Source organism: Oryx dammah, unplaced genomic scaffold (genome assembly GCF_014754425.2).
Source record: "Oryx dammah isolate SB20612 unplaced genomic scaffold, SCBI_Odam_1.1 HiC_scaffold_25, whole genome shotgun sequence".
Lineage (NCBI taxonomy): Eukaryota > Metazoa > Chordata > Mammalia > Artiodactyla > Bovidae > Oryx > Oryx dammah.
Genome location: NW_024070209.1, coordinates 26,092,212 through 26,117,656, shown reverse-complemented (window position 1 = coordinate 26,117,656; position 25,445 = coordinate 26,092,212). Strand labels below are relative to the sequence as shown.

Here is a 25,445-nt window from a genome sequence, read left to right as displayed (position 1 = left end):
TGGATCTCCCTTCCGTTCAAGGGACTCTCAAGAGTCTTCTCCAACACCACAGTTCAAAAGCATCAATTCTTTGGTGCTCAGCTTTCTTTTTAGTCTAACTCTCACATCCATACAAGACTACTGGAAAAACCATAGCTTTGACTAGACTTTTGTGGGCAAAGTTAATGTTTCTGCTTTTTAATATGCTGTCTAGGTTGGTCATAACTTTTTCTCCAAGGAGTAAGCATCTTTTAATTACATGGCTGCAGTCAACATCTGCAGTGATTTTGGAACCCAAGAAAATTAAGTCTGTCACTGTTTCCATTGTTTCCAGCAGATTACATATACACCTTGATACCAAAAGCATGTTAACTATGGTAGCTTTATAGTAATTCTTGCAATCAGCCATATATCCTCCAATATAATCTTTTTATCAAGGCTATTTTGACTATTCAAGGTCCAATTGCATTTATATATAAATTTTAGACTCAGCTTGTTAATTTCTACCCCAAATGGCTGCTAAGTACTTTGATTAGGGTTTCATTTAATCTATAAGTCAGTTTAATTTTAATTGACATCTTAATCATATTAAGGGCTACCCAGATAGATCAGTGGTAAAGAATACACCTGCCAATGCATCAGACCCAGGTTCGATCCCTGGGTCAGGAAGATCCTTTGGAAAAGGGCATGGCAACAAACTCCAGTATTCTTGAATGGAGAATCCCATGGACAGAGGAGCCTGGCAGGCTACAATCCATAGGTCACACACAGTCAGACATGACTGAGTTACTAAACCACCACCGCATTAAACCTTTCATCCAAGAATGTGGTTATCTCTCCCCATTTATTTAAGTTTTTTCTCTCAAAATGGTTTGTTTTCCATGTTCAGGTCTTACACATACTTCACAAAATTTATCTCATGGTCTTTGATGCTATGGTGCTATTTTTTAATTTCAATTGTTTGTTCCTGGTATATAAAAATACTTTGGTACACTGACATTGCATCCTGTTGACCTTGCTAAGCTTATTTATGAGTTGTAGTATCTTACTTATAGTTTATCATCTTCTACTTACACAATCATGTCATCTACAAATAAAGACAGTTTTATGCATCTTTCCAATGTTTTTCTTTGTTGTTTTGTTGCACTGGCTAAAACCTCCAAGCAGTATAAGTGTTTAGACCAGACGTTCTTGCCTTGTTTGGTGTATTAGAGGGAAAGTATTCAGTTTTTTACTGTTAAATACGGTATTACTCTTTTATCAGGCTGAGCAAATTCTCTTTTATTTGTAGGTTGCTGAGAATTTCTATTAGGAATAGGTCTTGAATTTCATCAAATGCTTTTTCTGAATGTAATGATATGGTTTTTCTATTTTACTCCCAGCATGGAATTACATTCATTTTCAAATGTTTCCTCTAAGGTATCAATCTCATTGGCATAAATCATTTCATAATACTCCTTTTTAAATGTCTGTAGGATTCATGCTGGTATCTCCCCTTTTATTTCGAACACTGATAATTTGTTTTTTACCTGATCAGCCTGGTTATAAGTTTATCAACTTCTTTGATATTTACAAAGAGTCAGCTTCTGATTTGCTTTGTTTTCTATTTCATTGACTTCTGTTCTTTTTCTTTTCTTGCAGTTGTATTAAGTTGGAAAGTTAATTGAGACTCTACATTCTAATATATGTTTAAATATATAAATTTCCCTCTGTATACTGCCTTAGCTGTAGCCCACAAATTCTGTTATGATTTTTATTTTCATTCTAGCCAAGATATTTTCTAATTTCTCTTATAATTTCTTTGGCATATGGATTATTTAAGTGTATTGTTTTTATCTTTCTGTTGCTTATGTTAATTCCATTGTGTTTGGAAAATAATGCCTTATATATAAAATTTCAATGCCCTTTAAATTTAAGGAGACTTTTAAGAAGCAGGGGTGCCTTTTCCTTGCTCACCTTCTTCTGCTGGTTGGACACAGACAACAACAAGGCCCTGGGTGATGATACAGCCACAAGATTAAAAATCTCAGACTTGAATCACTACACAGAAGAAAGAAGCACCCTCAACTGGAACACTCAACCTGGTGATACATGAGCAAGAAATAATTTATTTTTTGAACCATTACAGGCTTGGTTCTGTTTGTTAGTTTACTTTACCCTGAGATTCAAATGCTATCTTTTGAAGGTTCCCCTCTGCTTTCCATTTCCCTGAATTTATCACAAAACACAGTCTATATTTTAGTTCATACTATCTAAACCATACCCACCACATCTACTCAATATTTTCATGTGTTCCATTAACAGACAAAACCTTCATATGAATAAAAATAAATACATAGGAAGTTTACTGCACCAGTCAAGATTTTTTTGAAATAAATTTTTATTGAAGTATATACCAGGTGTACAGAAACGGGTGCCAAAAAACATACTATCTATACATATATTATATGTAACTCATATACCTGTAGAAATATATAAGGCTGTCTACACCTGGAACACTTTTTCCTGTTATTTCTTACTTGCTATTTTTGAAGCCCTGCTAATCGAGAAAGTCAAGAAAACAAGAGACAGAGGGCACCCAAGAGTTTATCCTAGAGATGCTCTTGAACTCAAGGTTAGAAAGCCAAAGCTGGTCTTTTGCAATCACCTACATGCTGCTCAGTTCCTCTGCCACACTCCTACAGTGCTACGTTTCCCCATGTTTTAAGGGAACAAAGATATAAAACAGGTAGGGAAGAATATGAAGAGAGAAGTTACATCATTTCCTAGAACAAACATAAGGCTCCAGGGTTACTACTGGCCCATGTGGCATCTTTGATAAATTTTTAAAAAGCTCTTTATAAAGGACTCCTTTTCTCAAGTCACCTGACAGATATTTGCTGCACTATAACCATACTGACTTTACTAGTAGGAACACCTTCCTTCCCCTTGCTGGGAAGCTGTGTAGGTAAGGCCCCAGTGTCTGTGATGTGAAAAGCATCTTCTGGATGTGGCCCTGTTCTGTTCTGTTCAGTTCACGTGCTGCAGCTGGCCTCAGGCGTGAGGCCAGGTTGTTAACTTAGATTTTTTTTTAGATGTATCAAGGTAACTTTCAAAATACTTTTTAAATTGATGAATCACATATATACAGAATAAAAAAGGAGACGTAACTAAAGGCAGTAAAACAACCAGAAAACAAGAACCACCAGTTTACACAGGAAAAAATGTAACAAGTTCAGAGTTTCAAAAACACATAAATGATGCCAGAAACACCACAAGCAAAAATAAACAAATAAATTTGCATGGGCCTATGGGAATAGGGTCAAAGTGAAAACTCCAAATAAATTGAATTCTACAGAAGTGATAAGGCCAATAAGAAACTGATTTCCTATTTTATGCTAATGGAAAACAAGAAAATGATCCTGGAAATCTAAGAATATTTCTAGGTAACCCACTGAAGTTATATAAAAGTGGGAAAGGGGGTACTGGCCTTACATTAGAAAGCGTGACTATCTTTCCAATTTTTATAAGAGGTAAAAGATGGCAAGAACTTGACAATGATCTCAGGAAAGGCCCTAGAATAAAACCTTACTTATAATGATGTTTCTTAAGTCTTTTGGCAAGAGAACATTGTTCACCAAGTATCAGCAGGTACTTCATGAACTTTGGAGGGCAGTTACTTGACTAACATTTGAGACATGCAGGACTTCAGCAAGGAATGTAAGATCCATGATGCTCTCACAGACAAACCTGGAGAGAAACAGGCTGATAGATGAATCAGTAAATTGCTAAAATTTTTACCTAATGGCTACTGCTTAAAACACTGGTCAATTTATATCCAAGAGAAGCTTCTTAGGTCGTTGTCCTCAGACTTGTTTCATTCAATATTGAATGTTCAAGTTTCAAACTTTGCGGTGATCGAAAAGAATAAGATAGTATATCTATCTTAGATGATTCCCAAAACATTTCAAAAGGTGAATAAATCTAACACAAGAAAACTTAGAATAAATGAAGGTCCTGCAAAGCAGGTTGAACAAAACACCAACTGCCCAAGTGCAGGATGGGGAAAGACTATTAACAGTAGTAAAAATAATTAACCTCAAAGACTCATTTTCATGTGGATGTCAGAAAAGCTAGTTCATTATTTCAGTGTTAAATAGAAAAACAAAAGGGCAGTAACTAGAACAAAAGACCACAGTTCTGCTACCTATATTGGTTCTGTTCTGGGTTGTATACTTCAAGAAAGAAAGAAAACTAGAGCCTTTGGAGAATTGAGGTTTGGATGGTAGAGACAGCTGGAGCCACAATGTATCAATGAAGTTAACAGAATTAGAAAAGATACTGCAAGTCACTGTAAGAGCTGTGCTTAAATATTTGGCCTCAAGGGGTTCATGAGACAAATGACAAGAAGCAACCAGGACAGGCAGAGCTGCCCTCAAATGGAAGTAGATTCTGGCCCCTGGAGAACCCAATCAGAGCTTCTAAAGGACTATCTGGTACGTAGGAAATCAACTTGGAGACCTCATAAATAAGATCTGTCCCGTTATAAAATTACTCTTCGAAGAACACACAGATGACAGTTCTTCAGGACTACTGTGTTAAAACATTTGAGAATATGAAATTACAAATCATTCAGAGTTTGCTTTATGGGCCTATTTCTCTCTCAAACTGACAAACATTGTTTGTGTGCTGCTCTCTGATGTGAAATTTCCGCAAGTGTTAATGCAGTCAGCATTGACACGTAAACTTTTGATGGTGAAAGGCATGACTAGTGTGGCATGTACACTAATACACTCTAACAGTGTCTACTCTATTATACATTCTCAACTGCGAGAGTCATGTGTGTCCCATCCTGAAAAAGCCTTAAAAAATATTACATAAATAAAAACAAACATGGGTTGTCAATAATCTTACATAGCCAATCTTTCAGGTTTATTTAACTTACGGATCTATTAGTATAATTTAGGTTACTCAAAACTCTTTGGAAATGTGTGGTACGAACTAACCAAGTTCAAGTTTGTCTTAAAGGTAATTAAAAGTGTGTTTCACACTACACTGCACTAAACCTCCAGGCACTAACTACTGCATAGGATTCCCTGAAGTCCACTTCAACATTCATTCTCAGAGATCACACAGAATATGAATGAATCCATGTAATACATGAAAGAAATTTGCTATTTCACGTAACTACATCCTAGAATCACCAGGGACTGTGAAAGGAAACTTTTCCAAGATTTTCTCTAAAGAAATTATTTACCATCTGTCAGCAATTCTTCTATATCACCTCCTAGGATATGTGTATCAATTTTCTTTGGAAAAGCAAGAATTAACCTTGGCATACCATTGTACCAAACCTGCTCTTTTCATTCTTATAATACTTTTTTTGCACCTTTCAATCTCAGAGCAGAAATAAAATCTCTCAGAAAGGGAATGTACATAGTTACTCTTCAGTCACTTACTACTCTCTGATTACATAAAAGTAAATTAGCAAATGGAACTGTAATGAAAGGTACAAAAGGGGAGCTTACCTAGGTGATGTATTGCTGTCCAAAGGTACTCTCTTTGGGCCACTGGGAAAAGCATCTATGAGAAAGCACTTGAGCCAATTCCCTGTCTGATCGAGAAATTCACTACTTTCTATATTTCTAAACATAGGTCTTTGAAGTCACCAAAAGCAAGCTAAAAACTGTCTCATTTAGGGGATTTATTAAGATGTGCATGCATGTAGAACAAGCCAGTTACAAACCTACTTCCCTTTATATTAGCTATTAACTCTGTACCTCATACCTCAAATGAGTTCTGGGCATCATAAAAGAGTTACAAGATGCTCTTACATAAACATTTAGAAATCCAGTAACTTCTGATTTAAATGGTGCTTTTTAAGAGAGGGGAAACAATAATGATATTTATTAAATATAGCCTGCCTTTAACCATGAAAGTCTCTGGAATAAAAGCAAAAAGTACTGCCAAGAAGCCACAGGTATTTATCACAAGGACAGAGAAAGATATGATTTTGAAGGGTACAGTGACAGTTCTCTGCCTTCATTAACGGGCTCAAAGATTAAAAGTTAATAGCAGTATAAACACTATAATTACATAATGTCGGGTTTGTTTTCTTTCAGGCTTACAAAAACCCTTTTTGTTCTTGTACTTTTAAGGGCTTGTAAGGTCTGCCAGCCACTGCCTTTCTTGTCACCAGAGTTCTCAGCGGGTTTACAAATGGACATGCCCAAGACTGCCATCTGGTGGAAATAATAGAAATTGAAACGGTTTTTGTAAGTGATTAAAAATCAGTTGTCTAAGAAGGTACTAATTGAAAATAAATGGGAAGAAAAACAGTTCATTCATAATACAGTAAGAAATATAAAATACAGAATTAACTTAGTAAATGTATAGAACATATGGAGAAAAAGTTAAAAATTTTACTGGGGCACTAAGGAATATTGCTATGTAAAAAGATACAGCACTAATTCTGGAATGGAACTCATCTCTGCTAAAAACCCCCAAGTTAATCTACCACATAACAACTCAAAATTGTAGGATTTTTATTTGGCAGTGAAATCTTGGCCAAATTATTAAAAAGGTCATCTGGAAGAATAAATGTTCTATTTTTATTTAAGTAGATTAATAAGGGAGCACTCTCCCTATCAGATAAAAAAAATAAAACAAAACAATGATAACTTAGATGACATACTGGTATACAATACAAAGTAATGAAATAGAATGTTCATAAAAATACAAGTATATACAAGAATATATAGTAAAAGGGCACTTTCAAATAAACAAAAACTTTATGTATCAGCTACTGTGAGGGAATAATGGAAAATATTACATTATATTTTAGGAGTGGAGTAATACTCTATAAATAGTTCCATTTATATTACAAGTTTAAATAAAAAGGCCAAAATTGTAAAAGAAAATACATGTAAATACTTACTCAGAATGTGAAAAGACTGTCTAAGTATACAAGTGAAGGTTCAAACTGTTGAAAAAAATGATAATGTTCTAAACTATTGAAACTTAAAAAAACCAAGAGACTTCTCAAAACTCAAATTGAACATCTCTTTTCATTTAAATTTCACTTCATATATATTTTTAAACAAAAAAATAAACCCCACTGTATTCTTAAAATATATGGAAAATAAAAAATTATTTTTGACCAAGAAGAACTATCCAGTACTCTTTTCAGATCAGACCATCTTAGCTCTCTCTTGTCTCTCTCCAATCACAGTGATTAAAAGACTTTATTCTGCCTATAGGAAAAGCTGGCATAGAAACAAAAAAACACTGTCTAAGAAAAAGCAGACACGGGTAGTATGCTGTAAAATAGGGGAGGTGCAATTCTATGCCTTTGAGTTTGTAGTTTTTCAGGAATTAGGATGTTTCAGTATCAGATTAAACTGAACAGTTTGCTCCCATTCATGCTTTGACATCCCTATTTAAACAGTACTGAAAGGCAACTGGTGAATTTAGGAAAATAATTTGTGACATATGTTACAAAGTAACAGCTAATCTCCTAAAAACATAAAAACCTCTCACAAGTTAGTAAGAAAAAACTCAATGTGTTAACAGAAAGTAAGCAACATATGCAGGCTTAGATAAAAGCCATACAATTACCCAACCCCCACCCCCCCACCCCCCCCACCCCCGGCCAAAAAGAGAAAAGTTCAATCTCACTAGTAATCAAATAACTGAGAATTAAAAAGAAAATCACAAATTACTATACCCACCGGACTGGCAATTTGCAATACTGGCAAAGCAGAAAACATGAGCACTGTTGTATATTGCCAGGCTTATATACTGGTGCCCGCTTCATGGAAAGCAATCCAGGACTAAACTGAATTCAGTTTCTGTATTCTACTTTTTAACTCAAAATTTTATTCAAACACCCTTACCTACTAGCTTTAACAGATGTTAACACTTTATATAACCTTTGAGGGAAGAGAAAATAAAACTCACACTTCCCAGAACACTTAGTGTGCACTTACTTAATGGGCATTTCCCCCAGGCATGTTTTATACGTGAAGTGAAGTGAAGTGAAGTCAGTCAGTTGTGTCCAACTCTTTGCGACTCCGTGGATTATAGCTTACCAGGCTCCTCCATCCATGGGATTCTCCAGGCTAGAATACTGGAGTGGGTTGCCATTTCCTTCTCCAGGGGATCTTCCCAACCCAGGGATCGAACCCAGGTCAACTGCACTGGAGGCAGACGCTTTAACCTCTGAGCCACCAGGGAAGCCCCTGTTTTATACATACTTTGTGCTTATAAATTATATATCATACTCTATCAACTTTTAAGCTTTCATTATTTTACATGCCATTCCTTTACGTATGACTAAGGGAAAAAAGGTGTGAATTAAACCACGAAACAATGCTTTAATAACACTTAGGATTATTTTATATCTATTGTAATACAAGTTTTTTAAGACTTAAAACCTGTGGAATTAAAATGTGAACAGCTACGACAAGTTGGTGCAACTATGCCATGACAACTGCCTAGCCAATGGCAATTGTTAAGATGTCACTGACTTAAGATAGTTCTCCCTTTCCCTTATTTATTTTGAAAATATTATTTTCAAATACATTTCACAGATTAAAGCTTTTCCATAAATTACATATTTTTGGAACTTGTGGTTTCCCTGAGCATTTTGCTTTCAAAATATTAAATGATGGCTCACTGCTTAGGGAAGCAAAGCCTTTCCTCCATTTCTCTAAGTGGCCCAAAAAAAACAAAAAAAAAATTGATCTATGCTAAAGGGGACTAGTAGAGCGATATGTGGTAACGTCTGCCTTCAATCAGGAAAATGGTCTAGAGACAGTCACTTCAAAGGTTCAGGAATTAATATATTTATCAGCTGGGACTAAGATGAAGCAAATGAGGTACCTGCCTTGGAGACAAAATATAAGGGGTACCAAAAACTTCAGTAATCAAGAGAAATATTTTAATATATTTAAAAGAATAAAATGAATGCAAAAACCCATGATGCACAAAATATCAAAAAATTGCAAATAACAATTATTAATTTTTCCTTTGCTTTAAACTCCAACAGAGCATGGAAAGGCACTCCTACTGGTACAGCCTTATAGGGGAAGGAAGGGGTCAGGGTGATAGATGTGATACCTTGCTATAGTTTAAAATGTAAATATCTAACAGAACACACAAATTTTCATAGGTAGGGTGAGCAATTTTCAGTATTAGATCCTCTGAGTGGATGCAGGCTACTAAGAGCTAAGAATGTATATTATTAACTTCATTTTTATTAAAAGGAACTAGGCTTATATAAGATGAAGACAACACACACCTGCTAAGTATCAGCATTTATGAGGCTACAGTAATTGAAAGTGTCATGGTATCAGATTTGCATAGGGTTAGACAAAAAGACCGGAGAAGGCGATGGCACCCCAGTCCAGTACTCTTGCCTGGAAAATCCCATGGGTGGAGGAGCCTGGTGGGCTGCAGTCCATGGGGTCACTAGGAGTCAGACACGACTGAACGACTTCACTTTCACTTCTCACTTTCATGCATTGGAGAAGGAAATGGCAACCCACTCCAGTGTTCTTGCCTGGGCAGAGCCTGGTGGGCTGCCATCTATGGGGTCGCACAGAGTCGGACACGACTGAAGCGACTTAGCAGCAGGCAAAAAGACATAGAACCAAACTCAGAAACTAGAAATGGATCATACACACATGGGAAGTTGCTATTACGCAGGGTTGGCACAGTGTTGGCGCAATTAACCTAAGTAAAAAAAAAAAACCCAAACCTGGATTCCTTATTTCATACGATGTACAACAACGAAAAAATCAGCATGAAACAAAAACCTAAATATACGTGCTTGGGATGTGGGAAGACTTAAAAAACTCTTGAAAGAAAATATAGGATACAGAACTTAAGATGACAATAACTTCTTACGATAGTTAACATAAACCATAAAGAAAAGGACGGATAAATAACAACAACAAAAAAATTCCACACACAAAGTAAAAGAATAAAGACTGGGTTTTACAAAAACACTGGGGTTTCCCTGGTGGCTCAGGTGGTAAAGAACCTGTCTGCAACGTGGGAGACCTGGGTTTGAACCCTGGGTTGAGATGCTCCCCTGGAGGAGGAAATGGCAACCCACTCCAGTATTCTTGTCTGGAAACCCAACGGACAGAGAAGCCCAGTGGGCTACAGTCAGTGGGGCTGCAAAGAGTCAGACACAACTGAGATTAACACTTTACAAAGCGTAACAGAGGACTAGTATCCTCACTACATAGAAAATAAATAAATAAAACTACAAATAAATGAGAAAAAGATAATCCCAAAGAAAAGTAGGTAAAAGTCACGGGCATTCAATTCAAAGAAGAAACTCAAATAGCCAACACACAGAGGAAAGATGTTTGCCTCACATGTAACTAGAAATGCAAATTAGATTAGTATTTCACATTCAAATGAATGGCAAATTTAGAGACTGACAATTTTACTGAGTGTTACTGAGGATGGGGAGGGACAGAGGAACAGGAATTTTCATAGATTTCTAATCGAAGTGGAAGTTAGCACACCATGAGTATAATGCACTTACAATATTAACTTGAAGATAAGCACACTCTATATCCCAGTAATTTTATTTCTAGGCAAATACTAGAGAAACACTAGTACACATACTCAAGGGACATACACCAGGATGCCTACTGCATTAGTGTTTTGTAATAGTAGAAAGTTGTAAATAATCTAAATCTCTCTAAACAAAAATAAACCAGTTAACTGTTAGCTTGTTTTATGGAAGAGGTGGGGAATGTAGAGGTAATAATGTGAATAAATTCAAACCAGATGTTGGGAGTAACACCCTTTCCTCTCCCATAATCCACCCTGCAAAATCCAAACTAACCAAATGTGGTGGGTAGACTGTGTGGGCCAAGAGTTACTGAGGCAACTGACCTCTTATGGTAGGTGGTAGCGGACAGTGTTCAATACCCTCTCCCCTCTTCTAAATGGAACAATGATAATACTCAGGTAGATAACTCAACCAAAACCTGTAAATACTGTTCACAGCTCAGCCAAACACTTGAGTTTCCTTTCTTGCAAAACAAATATTACTAGTTTCCTCTGCCTAAGTCCACAAATACCTTCTCTGAGCCGTCATTTTCAAATTTTTCAAAGAGCTTTTATTCAAATGAAATCTTAGATGGAATCTCAGCAACAGAAAAAAGCAGAACTGCTCTGGAGGTTGAGAATTAGAACCCTAGAACTTCCTTTGGTAATTATAACATTTTAGAGACAGTGTAAACCATATATGAAAATTCTTAAGACTGATGCTGGGAGGGATTGGGGGCAGGAAGAGAAGGGGACGACAGAGGATGAGATGGATGGACGGCATCACTGACTCATGGACGTGAGTCTGAGTGAACTCCGGGAGTTGGTGATGAACAGGGAGGCCTAGCGTGCTGCAATTCATGGGGTCACCAAGAGTCGGACACGACTGAGCAACTGAACTGAACTGAACTGAAGACTCTTATTTTTTGACTACACATAATTTTAAAATGTCAACTCTTCATGAAAAGCTTTGTAGTTCCTAAAGAAACTATAACAATTAAATCCACTAATGTTCAATTTAGAAGTATATACTTCAATAGCATCCAAGTGCTACAATAACTAACCAGTCTTATCCAAGACTAATCTTAATAGTAAATATTAAATAATCTTTTTAATAAGCTCTGTATCAATTTACTTATAAGATGCTTATTCATAAAAACATCATGAACATAAGCAACATGGTCTTTTAAATCATGTTACTGTGGAATTTTGTCAAAATAAAGTGTACTTCATGTCTTCAAGATTTAGAAATGAAGCAAAACCATATCTTCATAATGACTGCACAACTGAAAATAAGCATAAATGACTCGGGAAAGGGAAAGCAGCAGTCAGATCCATATATTTAGAGTAATTCTTGGATTGTACTGGTGTTCTTCACCTCTAATACATGTCCAAGTATTTTAAATGCAGGTGGATATTATACGGTAAAAAAAGAATACCTTTGCTGTATAGATTTAATCACTAAAAAGATGAATATTGCCAACATTATCGTGCAGGGATTTTATAGTCAAGAGGGAGAAAACCCCTATCTTTGATTCTTCTATTTATGTTTAATAAGTTATGGTTCTTGTGTGCTTCACTAGGGTGGTGGATAGTAACAGGTAAAAGAAATAATTACTAATCTGTTAATACCAAAATCATGCACCCTCTCCCTCTTGAATTAGAAGAGCACAGCTACCAGTTATGTCTGAGTAGAAAACCATGTATTATACTACTTAATAGAAATGTTTGCCAGGTAGAATAAAACAAACAGGAAATAAGGGAGAGAGAATACCATTGCCAGGAAAGCTAGCAGAAGGGGAATCAGTGGTGATGTCTGAAAGCAACTTTTATATTACTAGCTATACTGTTTTACTTCTGATCACAATATAGCATAACAGTACAGGAGTCACCAGAACAATGGGCAAAAATAAACACTTGCTTAGCATTTTCATTAAGCCTTACAGAATAATGCCCAATGTTGAATAGAAAAAAAAAAAAAAAAACTCAAACACAGCAATTGAGCATAAAAAATGACAATGCATGGGAATTCCTAGGCAGTCCAGTGGTTAGGACTTAGCACTTTCACCACTCTGAGCCCAGATTCAATCCTTGGTCAGGAAACTAAGAGCCAGCAGGCCAAAAAAAAAAACTAAAAAACCCCACAATGGAAATTGCTAGAATGTGCACCTAAGAATTGACCTGCAAAACCAAGTAACTCAGAATTGCTTTGAAATAACTTAAAAATTTTGGTCTCAATGATTATTATATTAGCATTTGACTATCTTAACAGATTTTATGCACATTGTGCATTGTTTTAATATGTGAAAATCACAGTATGTTATTTTTCAGTAATACTATTTTGCTACCCAAAACAGACTGTGCTCTAAAATCTTTTATCAAATGTTTTGTCTTATCAAACCAGTTTAATTTCAAAGCACAAATAAAGGCAATTTGGAAGAGGAAATGTGAATATGAGATATCATTTTAAAATGAATCTAGACTCAAGACAAGGATATTTGGCTAGCAAAAGAAATTGAAAGGATGTCTTCAGGTTAATCTCAATTAAAACTCAGTTTAATTCAAGCAACATAAACTGCCTGATAGCACTATGAAAAGTAACACCTGACTGAGACCTACACATCTGAAAATAAACCTGACTCAGGGAGAAATCAGAGTTACAGTCATTTTTGGCTACCCAAACACATTTAAAGTATCTTAAGTAGTAAGTATCTTAAGTAAATATTATGAGTACCATGCCTCATAACTGGACAAGAAATATATAACAGAAATCAAGAGGGTTTTTTTTTGTGGGGACGGGTAGGAGGGGCAGTGCCGTGCAGCTCACAGGATCTTAGTTCCCTGATCAGAGATCAAACCTGTGCAGAGTCCTAACTACTGGACCACAAGGGAAATTCCCAAGCGTGCTTTTAAAAAAACAGTCTCCATGATAACTTTCCCCAACCTTGCTGAATGTTGAGAAAGTTGAAAAATCTAACAACAAAAATTCAGCATAAAACCACAATCCACTTAATCAACATTAAACAAGAAAAGTCCTGTCTTTATTGGGCCAACCTGAAATGACATCTCAGTCATGGTAAATAATTTTATTCAAAATATGAATTTTAAAATTCAATACAGAACTGAGACCTTCTCAAAAGAAGTAACACAAATCTATAACAGAAGTCATCTTAGAAGATTAAAATGATCCAAATCTATGCCATACAAACATCACAAGTTTTCCAAGTTGAAACCCATTACAGGAAACTTCTGGGAGAACAAAAGGCCACAATATAAAGATTCCACTTTATCTTGCTAAGGATCAGTGTAATGGTAACTTCATAAACATCTTTTCCCCGAAGTAAATTTCGTATCAAATCTGCATGTCTTCGGATTCATCTATTACACTGTAATGTTGGGAATAAACGAACACACTGTCAAGCTGTCCAACAGGATGAGGGCAGCAAATCCTAAAGTCTGGGGGTCCCAGAGAATCTTTAAAGGAAGACCAAGAAATCAAAACTATTTTCTTAATAATACTAGTAATTATTCTTTCTCTAAGTATCAAAATTTGCACTGACTGAGCAAGAGAAATGGTGGGCAAAGCTGCAGGCACCTCAGCATGAATCTCGACACTAGCATCAAGCTAGTCACTATTTTCCTTGTACTCACAGAAGAAAAAAAGGTATGGGGGGGTACAAGTTTCAGTTAACAGAGAGTCCTTAAGCAGTAAAAATGCCATTATGCCTCTACCCTTGAGTACCCATCTTTTTAATGTCCTATTAGGGTGAAGTGAGAAGTGCTGGCCCTACGGCATGCTGAAGGGTGAGGCACGCGTGCTGAGCTAGCGACCACTCTACAGGAACACCGCTTTTACTTGAAAGAATGACCGACAGACAGTGGTAAGTCAGCATTTTCTCTGAAATGAAGAAAGCCTGTTATATACTGAAGACAACTGACAATATTTGTTGCCAATGATAACATTTCACCTTATGAAAATTAAAATTTTGAAAAATCTGTATCCATCATCATGAGCTTGACAGCTTAAAAAGAATTTTCTGATGAGATCAGTTATATTAAAAAAAAATTATAAACACACCATAATCAGATGTCAATATTCTAGAAAGAACTGCATTAACCATGAACCAGTATTTTCCAAATGACCAAGGCATGTTATAAAATCATGCAAATGTCAAAGATCCACTATTTACAATGCAAGACAGATCAAATGGATTTTAATGTAACAGAGAACAAAGCTGACAATAAAGTTCAGATTTCATATTACAACGAACCTTTGAGAAGCTACCTGCTCTGAAGTTTTAATAATGTATCAAAGAGGAATATCCATAATTATCTGAAGATATTAAAATAAAATACTCTTTTCCAATACTTATTTGTGTGAAGCCAGAGTTCATTATATACGGCGAACATAGTGCCACACTGCAACAGACTGAATGGAAAAGTAAATAAGAGAATCCAGTCAACATTCAAGGATTTACAAAAATGAAAGGTAGTGCTATTTTTTCACACTAAATTGTTTAGATTTGGAAAATAATTATTTTAATAGAATATGCTATTTAACAGGTAATGGTTTTATCTTTAATGAATTAAAATGGTATGCAAAATTTCTTGGTTTAACTTCTATACAATACACAAAACCCACAAAAGCAAAAAGTCCTTTGGGATCTTGAATTTTTAGATATATAAATGGGTTCTGATAACAAAAACAGCCGAGAACAGCTAGACTACGGAATTTAGATTAGTAAATACTGAACATGGGTGTTTCTTTTGCTAACTCACACAAAATTTTTATTTCCATGGCCACAAAGTCCCCTGAAAAAGATTTCTTAAAACAGTATAAAAATGTTTTGGGAGTGGATAAGGGGTTAACTAGTATTGTCCTACAGAGTTTGGTTAATACCTCCTTGGATTTAATTGTAACTCTCCTACATGGTTTTGTATGAAATTTTTTATAACAGATATTCTAACTATATCAGATGTTTACGATAACATACAAAGCTGAACTTTTATTTTTAAATACCATACAAAATAGTAATATGTCACACTGTTTTTATCAAGTCTTTATTTAGGTAACAAGTTGGTTATGTTCACTGCATTGTATGAAACATCACAATATCATACTGGAAAGGTACTATCAGTACAGGGTTGGATCAGAGTGGACAGTTTGAACAACAACCATTTTGCATTCTTCATTCCCTATCTTTTAACAACCCCCCCAAACCCAGTCAAGGGACAAATAGCTCTTAACATCATCATGTAAAGCACTTTAACTTACAAGGCTAAAATCTAAAGAATAAATAAAATATGTTGTGGCAATAATTCCTTTTAGACCAAAAAATCAGGTGCACAATAAATCGAAATGATCAAGAAAGCTGTATTTAAATGTGTTGCTCTCCAGAAACAGCTTCAGGAAAATGTTACAGAAAATACCATGAATTCCATTTCACACAGGACCAGATGATGACTCATTTCAACTACACACAAGGGCAATTACATCCTGCTGAAACACAATTTGAACAGATAGGAAAATGTTTACAAAGCATCCACAACATGTACACCATGTACAAATGGATACATTCATTGCTCTCCTACCCCCACGCTCCTTTTAGATAAATATTTCACTCATCACGTTCAGCATTAACTGGATACATGCAAAACTCAGAAAAATTCAAGAACTTAAGGTTATTGTAAAAATAGAATTAAACTAATAATCTTCAAGTACCTTATGTGACAGCCACTCCGTACCGTGCCCAATGTTATAAAATGAAAGGTTACTGAACCCATGAAAATATCTCTGTAATATTTCCTTAGATCTAAAATAGATAATTTTAAATGTATTTATAGTCATTTCAATGTGATATTCTGAGCTTTTAAAATAATGTAAACAATTAAAAATTATACCAAATTACACAAAACCTGTTGTATCTTAAAAGCTGAAAAATTAAAACTATAGAAACCCACATGTAAAACAAAAATCACAATTTACATTATAAAGGCAAATCTCATATTTAAAAAAATTTGCAGCAGTGAGATGTCAAAGCAAATTATAAATAGCCATAAATTAATCCATTTGGTTTCAAGAGATTTTTCTAGTGAGAATTGAAGGATGTAGTAGATACATGCATAAAATTTGTAAGGGTTTATAATATTATTGCCAAATACACTTTATGTTGAAGCAGGCAACATTACAATTTGGACATTATTGGAGAACCCAGTTTGGTAATACAGGTAAAATTGGAAAAAAAAATTAAATAACAATTAATAATAAATATAAATCCTATAGTAAATTGCTCAAATGAAATTTTAAGCCACAGAGCTGCAAAAGGCTTCCAACTTGGTGAACTGAAAAAAGGAACATCTCATACAGTTCTTTACTCTTACATGCTTATATGTTGTGTGCCTTAGTAAAAAAAAAAAAAAAAAAAATGTATCTTCAGAGTACAGCTAACTATATTCCCATGCACCTCAGGCATATTCGTTATTTGTGGTGAAATAACTCCATTGGTTTCTAGGGTCAAAGTTCAATACAGATGTAACCAGTATGTCTGAGGCTGGCAAAAATACTGTAGTACAGGCAATGCTACAAGTGGCAATTACCAGAAAACACAAATATGAACAAATGATGGGAAATGCTAATGATTTTCTGCTCATATCACAAAACGCTGGGAATCCACAAGAATATTTTTCCCTTGTATTGAAGAAAATTGTGATTAAAAGTTTTTTCCCCCAATTTTCAGAATCAAAAGCATTTTAGAAGGTTTATAAGGCTACCATGGGTCTTCTAGATCTCCAGCACCCTACAGGAAGAGAAAAGGAAGAATATTATTACTATTTACCTACACCACTTCCAGGCTGGACTGAATTTCAAAAGAAAACAAAATCAGATGAACAAGTTACCTTCCTTTCTTTGTCTGAAAAGGTACTTTTACAGAGAGAGTTGTGTGTATTGCATACTGTGTGTATACACACATGGATCTATCTAATATAGATAGATAACTGGTTGGGTTTTTTCCTCCCCTTTCCACCAAATGACTTCCTCTTTCTCAAACCACTTAAAAATATTCTGGCATTGGAAAAACAGATCAAAACATCAGCTATATCCAAAGATTCCAAAGCTTCAACTTATGGCACCTTAAGCAACTTTAGACACATGATAAATATAAAACATGAAAAAGCCAAGTTAAAATGTTCTACATACACAATTGTTTTAAAAAATACTCTAATGTGATTTAGTTGTATTTTAAAAATTCATTTTAGCAAACTCAAACTCATATCTGCCACCACTATTTAAAATATCTTATACTTCTTGCATTACTAATCTCTGGAGAATACTTCTAGCAAAACTCAAAGTCTTGCAATCTTTAAAAAGCTCATCATGACAACCTTCTGACATGTTTACGTGTGTTCATACTGTCCAAAGATTAATATTTTGTGTCACAAAGGGGGTTAAGAAACAGAATAGATTTATTTACTTTGAGTAACCAAGACGTCTCAAAATTTTTTTAATTAATGAAAAACGCACCAAACCAAAAGTTTTCTCAGTTTTATATAGATACAAATGAAATTGAATTATTTTTCCAATATACCAAACCTGGTTGTTTTTTAAAAAAATTAAAAATAAGTACAACATGCATAGGTTATTCCACATCACATGCTTTATTTGGACTTAAACATTTATAATTTCATTCTAAACACTTGGTTGACATACATTTGGATGTATGTAGTTAGGCTATACAGAATATACAAACCAAAGCTGGATGAATAATACATAGGTTTTTCAAAAATGATGTTTCATAAAGGATACAGAAAAAGGAAAAATAACCACACATCCGGAATCTCAGAACTACTAAAAAATAAAACTACAGAGAGGCAAAAATATAAACAATTCCAAGAACACACAAATTATCATCCTTGAAAAAAGAAATTACAGGACAGAATCTGCCATTCTTTGAAGAACTAAAATTACTAAAGAAAACACAAATTCATTACAGAGCTAACTATGAATGTACTAATATGTGAAGCAGTATAATTCTACATTAACAATTTTTTCCACAATATAAAGTAATTTTGCTAATCGGTAATTTCTAATCCTTTCCTAGTATGAATTTAACTACTGACTTTAATAACTGTTAGCCTCATTTCTGGCATACAATATGAAATGACATGTAATTTTATTAAATTCAAAGTACTAGAATATAGCCAATTTTAAACTATCTGATAAAGATGTATGCAAAAGCCTTCTTAAAAAACAAGGCTATAATATATGAATATAATAAAACTAGTTTACCAAGATTTCAAATAACAAAATGGTTATATAAATGCATACATTATACTTCCTAAGAAAAAAACCATCAAATCAAAGATCACAAAAATATTACCACAAAGTCAAGTCATAGCTTTTCACCACTCATCTTTGTCCCTGCATCTTCAGGACAGCTGTCTAATTCAGCAAGATCACTTTTTGATTCAGTATGGCTTTCCTGCATTGTCACTGTGTTTCCAGCATCACTGTTCGAAGAAGTAGCTGTAGCAGCTTGTTCAGCAGGATTTTCTTCGCCCTCTACTTTAGCTAGCCTGTAACTAGTCAGCATCTCCTCCAGAAGTTGTCGGTAGTTTCCCCTATGATTAATTCTCATTTGCCTGAGAGCTTCCACCAATTTCCCCTGTGATCCACTTTCCTCTGCTTCATCGGAGGCCTTTTTTTAAGATTCAAGACCCCAGTGTCAGTAGACAAACTAGGATATCACACGTATTTCATAACATATCACAGCAAAACACTCATTTCTCTACCATGAGTAATATATCTAAGCATGAGAACATTTCATTAAGTAAGAATCAAGTGTTACTGTGTCAATTAACAAAACTTTCCAATCGAAATACCTAAAGTTATTTTTAGCAAATGAGCAACATGAACTATTAATGTCTTATCTTACATTGATATTTGAAGCTTAATCTGAAGTGTACTTGCTAGTAAAATTCAACAGCAACACAGCATCTCCTAAAAGCAACTGACTTCAAGAGGAAATAATTGGCTATAATTACTTAGTACTAAAAGAAATTAGTGTTTAAAGCAATAGGAAAGGACAGAAAGCAGGCCATTAGAACATTAGTTTCTTCATTTCTGCTGAATGACAGGAAGGAGAAGAGAAACAAAATGTAGTATTATATAAACTAAATTTGGGGGAATTGTAAAATTTCTGTGGATAAAAATTTTACTTATTTTTTGTCTTTAAATATTTTACTCAAAATCTCTAGATTAAAAAGAAACCATTTTAAACATTATAATAAAATATTAATAGTTAACTACTCAATTCTTTTATATTTTACTGAATTTTGTAAAACTGACAGATTTCTCCTACAGTAGCTACTTAACTTTGTTTGCAGAACCATCTCTAATAGCCAAGCTGATCATACGCATACGCTGACAGATATAACTCTACCTTATATGTGCCTCCTGACATCATGTGCTAGGGAGGACAAAGCTATGTCTTGTCATCTTGCCAAAAAATGTTTAATTAAGCTAATCCCCAATATAATAGGCAAACAGGGAACACAGAATTATGTGAAAAAACACTACAAGGAAACTAGCATATGATCCAGAATGTAGGACATCCTATTAAAAGCTGGCTTAGACTTATTTTCAGTGTTAAGGGGAAAAACAAACTGGGAGTTTAATTAATTGAAGGTTTGCTTACCATGCTTAACTGGTAACAACTGGACTAGACCACGTAACAATTTTAACAGTCATTCTATGGACAACTGAGAATATGTGGACTTTATATTAGATGATATTAAATTTATTACCAATTTTCTTAGGTATAATAATATAATAGTTATGATTACGTAGACAAATGTCCTCATTCTCAAGAGCTGTGTGCCAAAATATTTAGAGGTAAAATATTTTATCAGCAGTTTGCTGTCAAAGGTTCAGTCAGTCAGTTTAAAAACAAAAAGGCCAGGAATGCACACATAGAGCAAAGAGAGCAAATATGGTAAAATGTAAAAACTTACTACTGAGTCTAGGTAAGGTACACAGATGTCCACTATGACCGTTTCAATTTTTCTATATGTTTGCAAGTTTTCACCATAAAACGTTGGGAAAATAAAATACAAAAAGGCTAGATACAGACCCGATACAAACTCAACCATCTTTGGAGGCTGTTACTCTGTAATTCTACAACAAAGGTAATGACTAGCCATACAGTAAATGGCAATGCTAATGTAGGACATCCTACATTAGAAAAATGAAAGCCCTTGAATATTTTTTTAAGTGCAAAAAGCAAGAGATAATACTGTGTACAGCATATGTTTTATGCGTGGGCATATGTGTGCCCATTTTCTTTAGGATATTATATGTAAAATGCCTAGGAAGAAAGGAAACACAGCAATACAGAAATGATAATAATGGGTGATGAAGTTTCAGATGCTTTGACTACTCCAATTTTCTACATCAAGTTTCAGATGCTTTGACTACTCCAATTTTCTACATCAAGCATATTAACTATTAAAATAACTTTTTAATTTGCAAAATTTAGTGTGTGGAGAGAACATAATAGATTTTGGTTTCTTAAGATTTTTCTCCCCCCATTTACCTTTCTTTCTGTACTAAATAAACATTATTTCCCTAATTACAGTTTCTAATTTGAATCCATTTAGGAAAGGTTAAGATGGAACAATGAGTTAAATGCTTGCTGATCATAAACCTTTTCAATTTTTAATCAGGTCTTCCAAAAGGAAATTTTCTATTTGAGTGTGTATCACAAAGAACTTTTAATGGAGGGTATAAGACTCCTCTCTGCCCTCCAAATAAAAAGCCCTCGAACCAACAACTACCTTGGGCAACTCCCTTGGACACTGAAACAAAATCAAGTGGACAATAGAGAACTCAACCCTGGTTTCACATTAGAATCACCTGTAGAATTTCTAAAATTATACAGATGCCAAACTCCAACCCATGATATTCAGATTCAGTGAGCTGGGGTGATTTTCTTAAAGACAGACAGGTGATTCTGATACACGGCAAAGGTTGACAATGACTGATAAACTGTCTTACTTCCCCGAGCTTATTGATAAGGTTGGATCAAAGTTGTTATACGTGGATGTATCTCACACTCCATCTGACATCTTTATCATCACAGTAATCATCTATATTTCTGTGAAATGCTACAGTGGTGGTAGCTGGGGAGAGAGAAGTAGTTGCTTTATAAAAAGCACACAAAACCCAAACTCTAAATTCAATAGGAATGGATTTGCAATAGCCAATTGAAAAGAATTTGAGTTAATGACCACATTTAAGTCATTCTATATTATAGCAAATTACATTTTCCTATTGTGCTAGACAGAAGTTAGGTCAAACTTCTCCATTTCATCTGATGTTTCAAAATACTGGTATACAACAGTCACGGATTTTCATTAATATCAGAAAATGAATCTATTGTTTAGCTGCACCTTCTTTACCTGAACTCACACAAAAGGTACCTCAAGTTTACACCTCTATCAGAGCAATTTATTTCACCTTGCAACTGTTGACAAGTCTCTCCAGTTACACTGTAAAATCTTTTAGACAAAGATAACTTCTATTCCTTTCTGTATCCTCCCAACCACCTAGGGATAAAAAATTAATGCATATGCTAAGAACTTAATATACATAATTTCATTTAATCCTTGTAGGTACTTTATTGTAATAGATACTGTAACTCTAGTTTTTATAAGCGAAGAAACTAACACACAGAGAGATTTAAGTTATTTGTCAGGATGACAATGCTAGTTAAGTGACAGAGCTCAGATTTGTGTACAAGTGTAATCAACATCAATGTCTCTCTGAATGTTCTTCTGACTACATTATGGTAACAGTTTTGCATAGTAAAGTGCCTCATATAAATAGATCCTTACTAAATAAATAATTAAAACTATTGTTGAGCTGGACCACAAATTATTTCATATTGAAGTCTATAATGTATTTTCTTATAATAGGAAAATTAATGAAATTACAGGACAAAAAAATCATATTAGATGGGACAGTTTAAATTATTCTGCAAAATAAATTTAAGACAATTATAGACATGGGAATTTAGGACTCTTCCCTCAGATTCTGTTTTTAAGGTTTTACTGTCACCTAGACTAACTCAGCTTGAGAATTAAATTTCTCATTATGAAAACACTGCCTTACACGAAATAAAACCCAGGAACATAGATAAATCAAAAAAGACAGCAAAAGGAGGGTAGGGAAATCTAAGCACATTTAAAAAATAGAATTTAATCAGCTAAAATTCATCTGCAGCAATTTTTTAAAAAACATAGTTGCCATAAGCCAAACTCTTCAAACAGTGGAGAAAACTTAAGGAATGCTAGTATAGATATTTACTGTGTGGTTTTTTCTTTTTTTTTGGAGTCCTCATCCCTGCTTGTCAGGTAAAAATAATCTTTAGAAGATTCTCAAATAGGACTTTATGAGATATAATTAAGAGTGACTAATAAAGAATCTAATAAATTATATATCATCTGCAAGTATCGTGTAAACTTCAGTCAATCTGAAATAATTTTAAAAATGGTCAAGACCAAAGCTATGAGGAGGAGTATGTCAAATGACACCTTAAGAAACAGTGACTAAAGTTAGTGTGTTGTCAAACAGTGGAGGTAGATCTTCTCCATAAAAAATGCTTCGTCAAGTAAAAAAGTAAATGAGAAACAATTTACAAAAAAAAACCCAGTATTCACAAAGTCCTAAAACTGTGATATAAAAATATAATTGATCTACTTGAAATAAAATTTAAAAGATTTGTCTATAAAATTTAGTAATGTGAAAACAGAAAAGGAAGATTTTGGAGGGCTTTTGTTTTCTTTCCTCCCATTCTCAAAATCCAAATACCTTATTTTTAATTAGAATAAAAGTGTATATTTAAATGAAAAATAACTAATAAGACACTGGGCTTGACTGCTTAATCTCAACAAGTTTATAAACTATTCCTCATCAAAAATGGAATATTTTAAGACTACTAGAGAACTGGAAATGATTTTTCTTACACGAGAGACAGAGGTGGAGTATAGACACATCTGTAATCTCTAAATATCTTAGAGAGGCTGCATGGAAAGGTATAAAGGGAACATGTTTTGGAGGCATTCTGACTTACACTCCAATTCTAGCTACTCGATTCATCTAGCTTTGCAGCCTGGGCAAGCTAATCCTTTGCACCAATTCTTAGTCTTCTCCGTAAAGTAAGAATGCTCAGTTACCTACACAGTATGTAGATACAATTATGCAGATATGGCTTAGCACAAGTAGGAGTTGGGAAAATACAAGTTCCTCTTTATTACTGAAGAATCATCAACTTATACAGCTATTTGATCACTGGTATAATAATTCAAAAGTATTTTAAGTCTCCTTTGAGGGAAGAAGTTAACCTTCTGGCGTGAAAAATACAAAGCTCAAATAATAAACTTTCCTACTCATGAGCAACCTCAAATTAGTTTTTAAAATATATGACTTAAAGATAGTCTTAGCATACAACTATAGAGAAAGAAAGAGAAATGTTCCTTATTTAACTAGTATTTACTGAGCTCTCAACATATACCAGACACTATTAACGGTGCTGGGGAACAGCTATAAACAAACTGGATGAAGTCCCAGATCTCAAAAGAATTTAAATTCGAGTTATAAAACTAGACTAGCATTTTCTGTACTATATAGCACAGAGAACTATATTCAATATCTTGTAATAACCTATAATGAAAAAGAATCTGAAAAAACTGAAAACTGTATATCACTGTGCTGTACACTTTAAACTAACACAACTCTGTAAATCGACTATACTTCAATTAAAAACATCGACTATACTTCAATTAAAAACAAACTAGCATTTTAAAAGAAGAAAGAGTGGGGGTTATCCCAGAGCCCTACGTAATACAACAACAACTTAGAGCAAAATGTAATTTTTTACTTTTCTGGTCCCCTAGGTTATTATTCTTTTGGGGGTGACAGACTCCTTCGAGGAACTAATGAAAATCAGACATACTCTAATCATTAAATAGTATTTATGCACACACATAAATATATCTGCAAAAACTTTTGAGGGATTCACAAAACCCTTTATTAAAATTTCAAGCTTGACTCTTTTCCAGATTCTGATTTTAAAGCTGGGAAAGTATCAATATTGCTTACATTAAGACGACTGAACATATTCCAGAAAGTTGAACAGAAAAAAAAAACGTTAAGTAAAACAATTTAAAATTCCCCTAAATAATGACTTTCCTGAATATATTTAAATATATTCTGACTTATATTCAACTCAGCTTTTTTAAAAAATACTTTTATTAACCAAAAGGCTTTTTTAATACCCATTTCTGATACTAAGCATTTATAGCAGAACAATTCTATCTTTAATATAAAGCAGATGTTTTAGGATTCTAAATAATCTTTGATTTACTGTGACTAGCATTTGTATTTTTAAATACCTGAATAAATAATTATTTTTATTTAAAAAATATTTTTAAAGTGAGCCCCCCCCTGCCCCATACAACTGGTCTCCTCTTCTGTCTTTCTAGCACACTCCTGTCTTGCCCGTTCTGCGAGTTAACTGTATCAGCCCCTGCCACTCTGTACTTCCTGGCAGCAACTTCCACTTGGCACAGATCTGACCAAGCTGAGAAGCATTCATGGAGCACTTCCGTGCTTCAAGTTAAGGCCTAAGAATTTAATCAAACATTATCATTTCTTCAGTTTTCTGTTTCTTTTGTATTTTTTAGTATACTTCTACTTTTGATTATGGTTCAACATTTTTCTAAGGTTGTGATTATTCTGAAAGGGTAAAGTAATGTTTCCCAACATAGGATTCTGGGCTTCAAAGCGCGTTTTTATAGTAAACAAGAAAGTTTCTCTAATTCACACATTTATCTAATGAGCTTACACTTAGTATCTC

The 25,445-nt window shown here is 34.3% G+C and overlaps 1 protein-coding gene and 1 long non-coding RNA gene across 4 annotated transcripts in view; both read right to left on the bottom strand.

Annotated features, from left to right (window-relative positions):
• Window positions 1-845: 845 nt before the first annotated feature.
• Window positions 846-8,114, bottom strand: LOC120851719. Its single transcript, XR_005718399.1, has 3 exons — window positions 7,947-8,114; window positions 6,896-6,940; window positions 846-6,200 (listed from the first exon to the last, which is right to left on the bottom strand). It is a non-coding gene; the product is annotated as an uncharacterized LOC120851719 (long non-coding RNA).
• Window positions 8,115-15,572: 7,458 nt separating this feature from the next.
• The window catches only part of PPM1B (protein phosphatase, Mg2+/Mn2+ dependent 1B), an 84,539-nt gene continuing 74,666 nt past the window's right edge, over window positions 15,573-25,445 (bottom strand). For 2 of the 3 annotated variants that reach the window (XM_040224718.1, XM_040224720.1), the window contains exon 6: window positions 18,171-19,226. In XM_040224718.1, the coding sequence (XP_040080652.1) occupies window positions 18,921-19,226 (306 nt within the window). In that variant the 3' untranslated portion in view covers window positions 18,171-18,920. Of the gene's footprint in view, window positions 17,328-18,170; window positions 19,227-25,445 lie in introns of those variants that run through there. The other variant, XM_040224719.1, reaches the window with a different exon arrangement.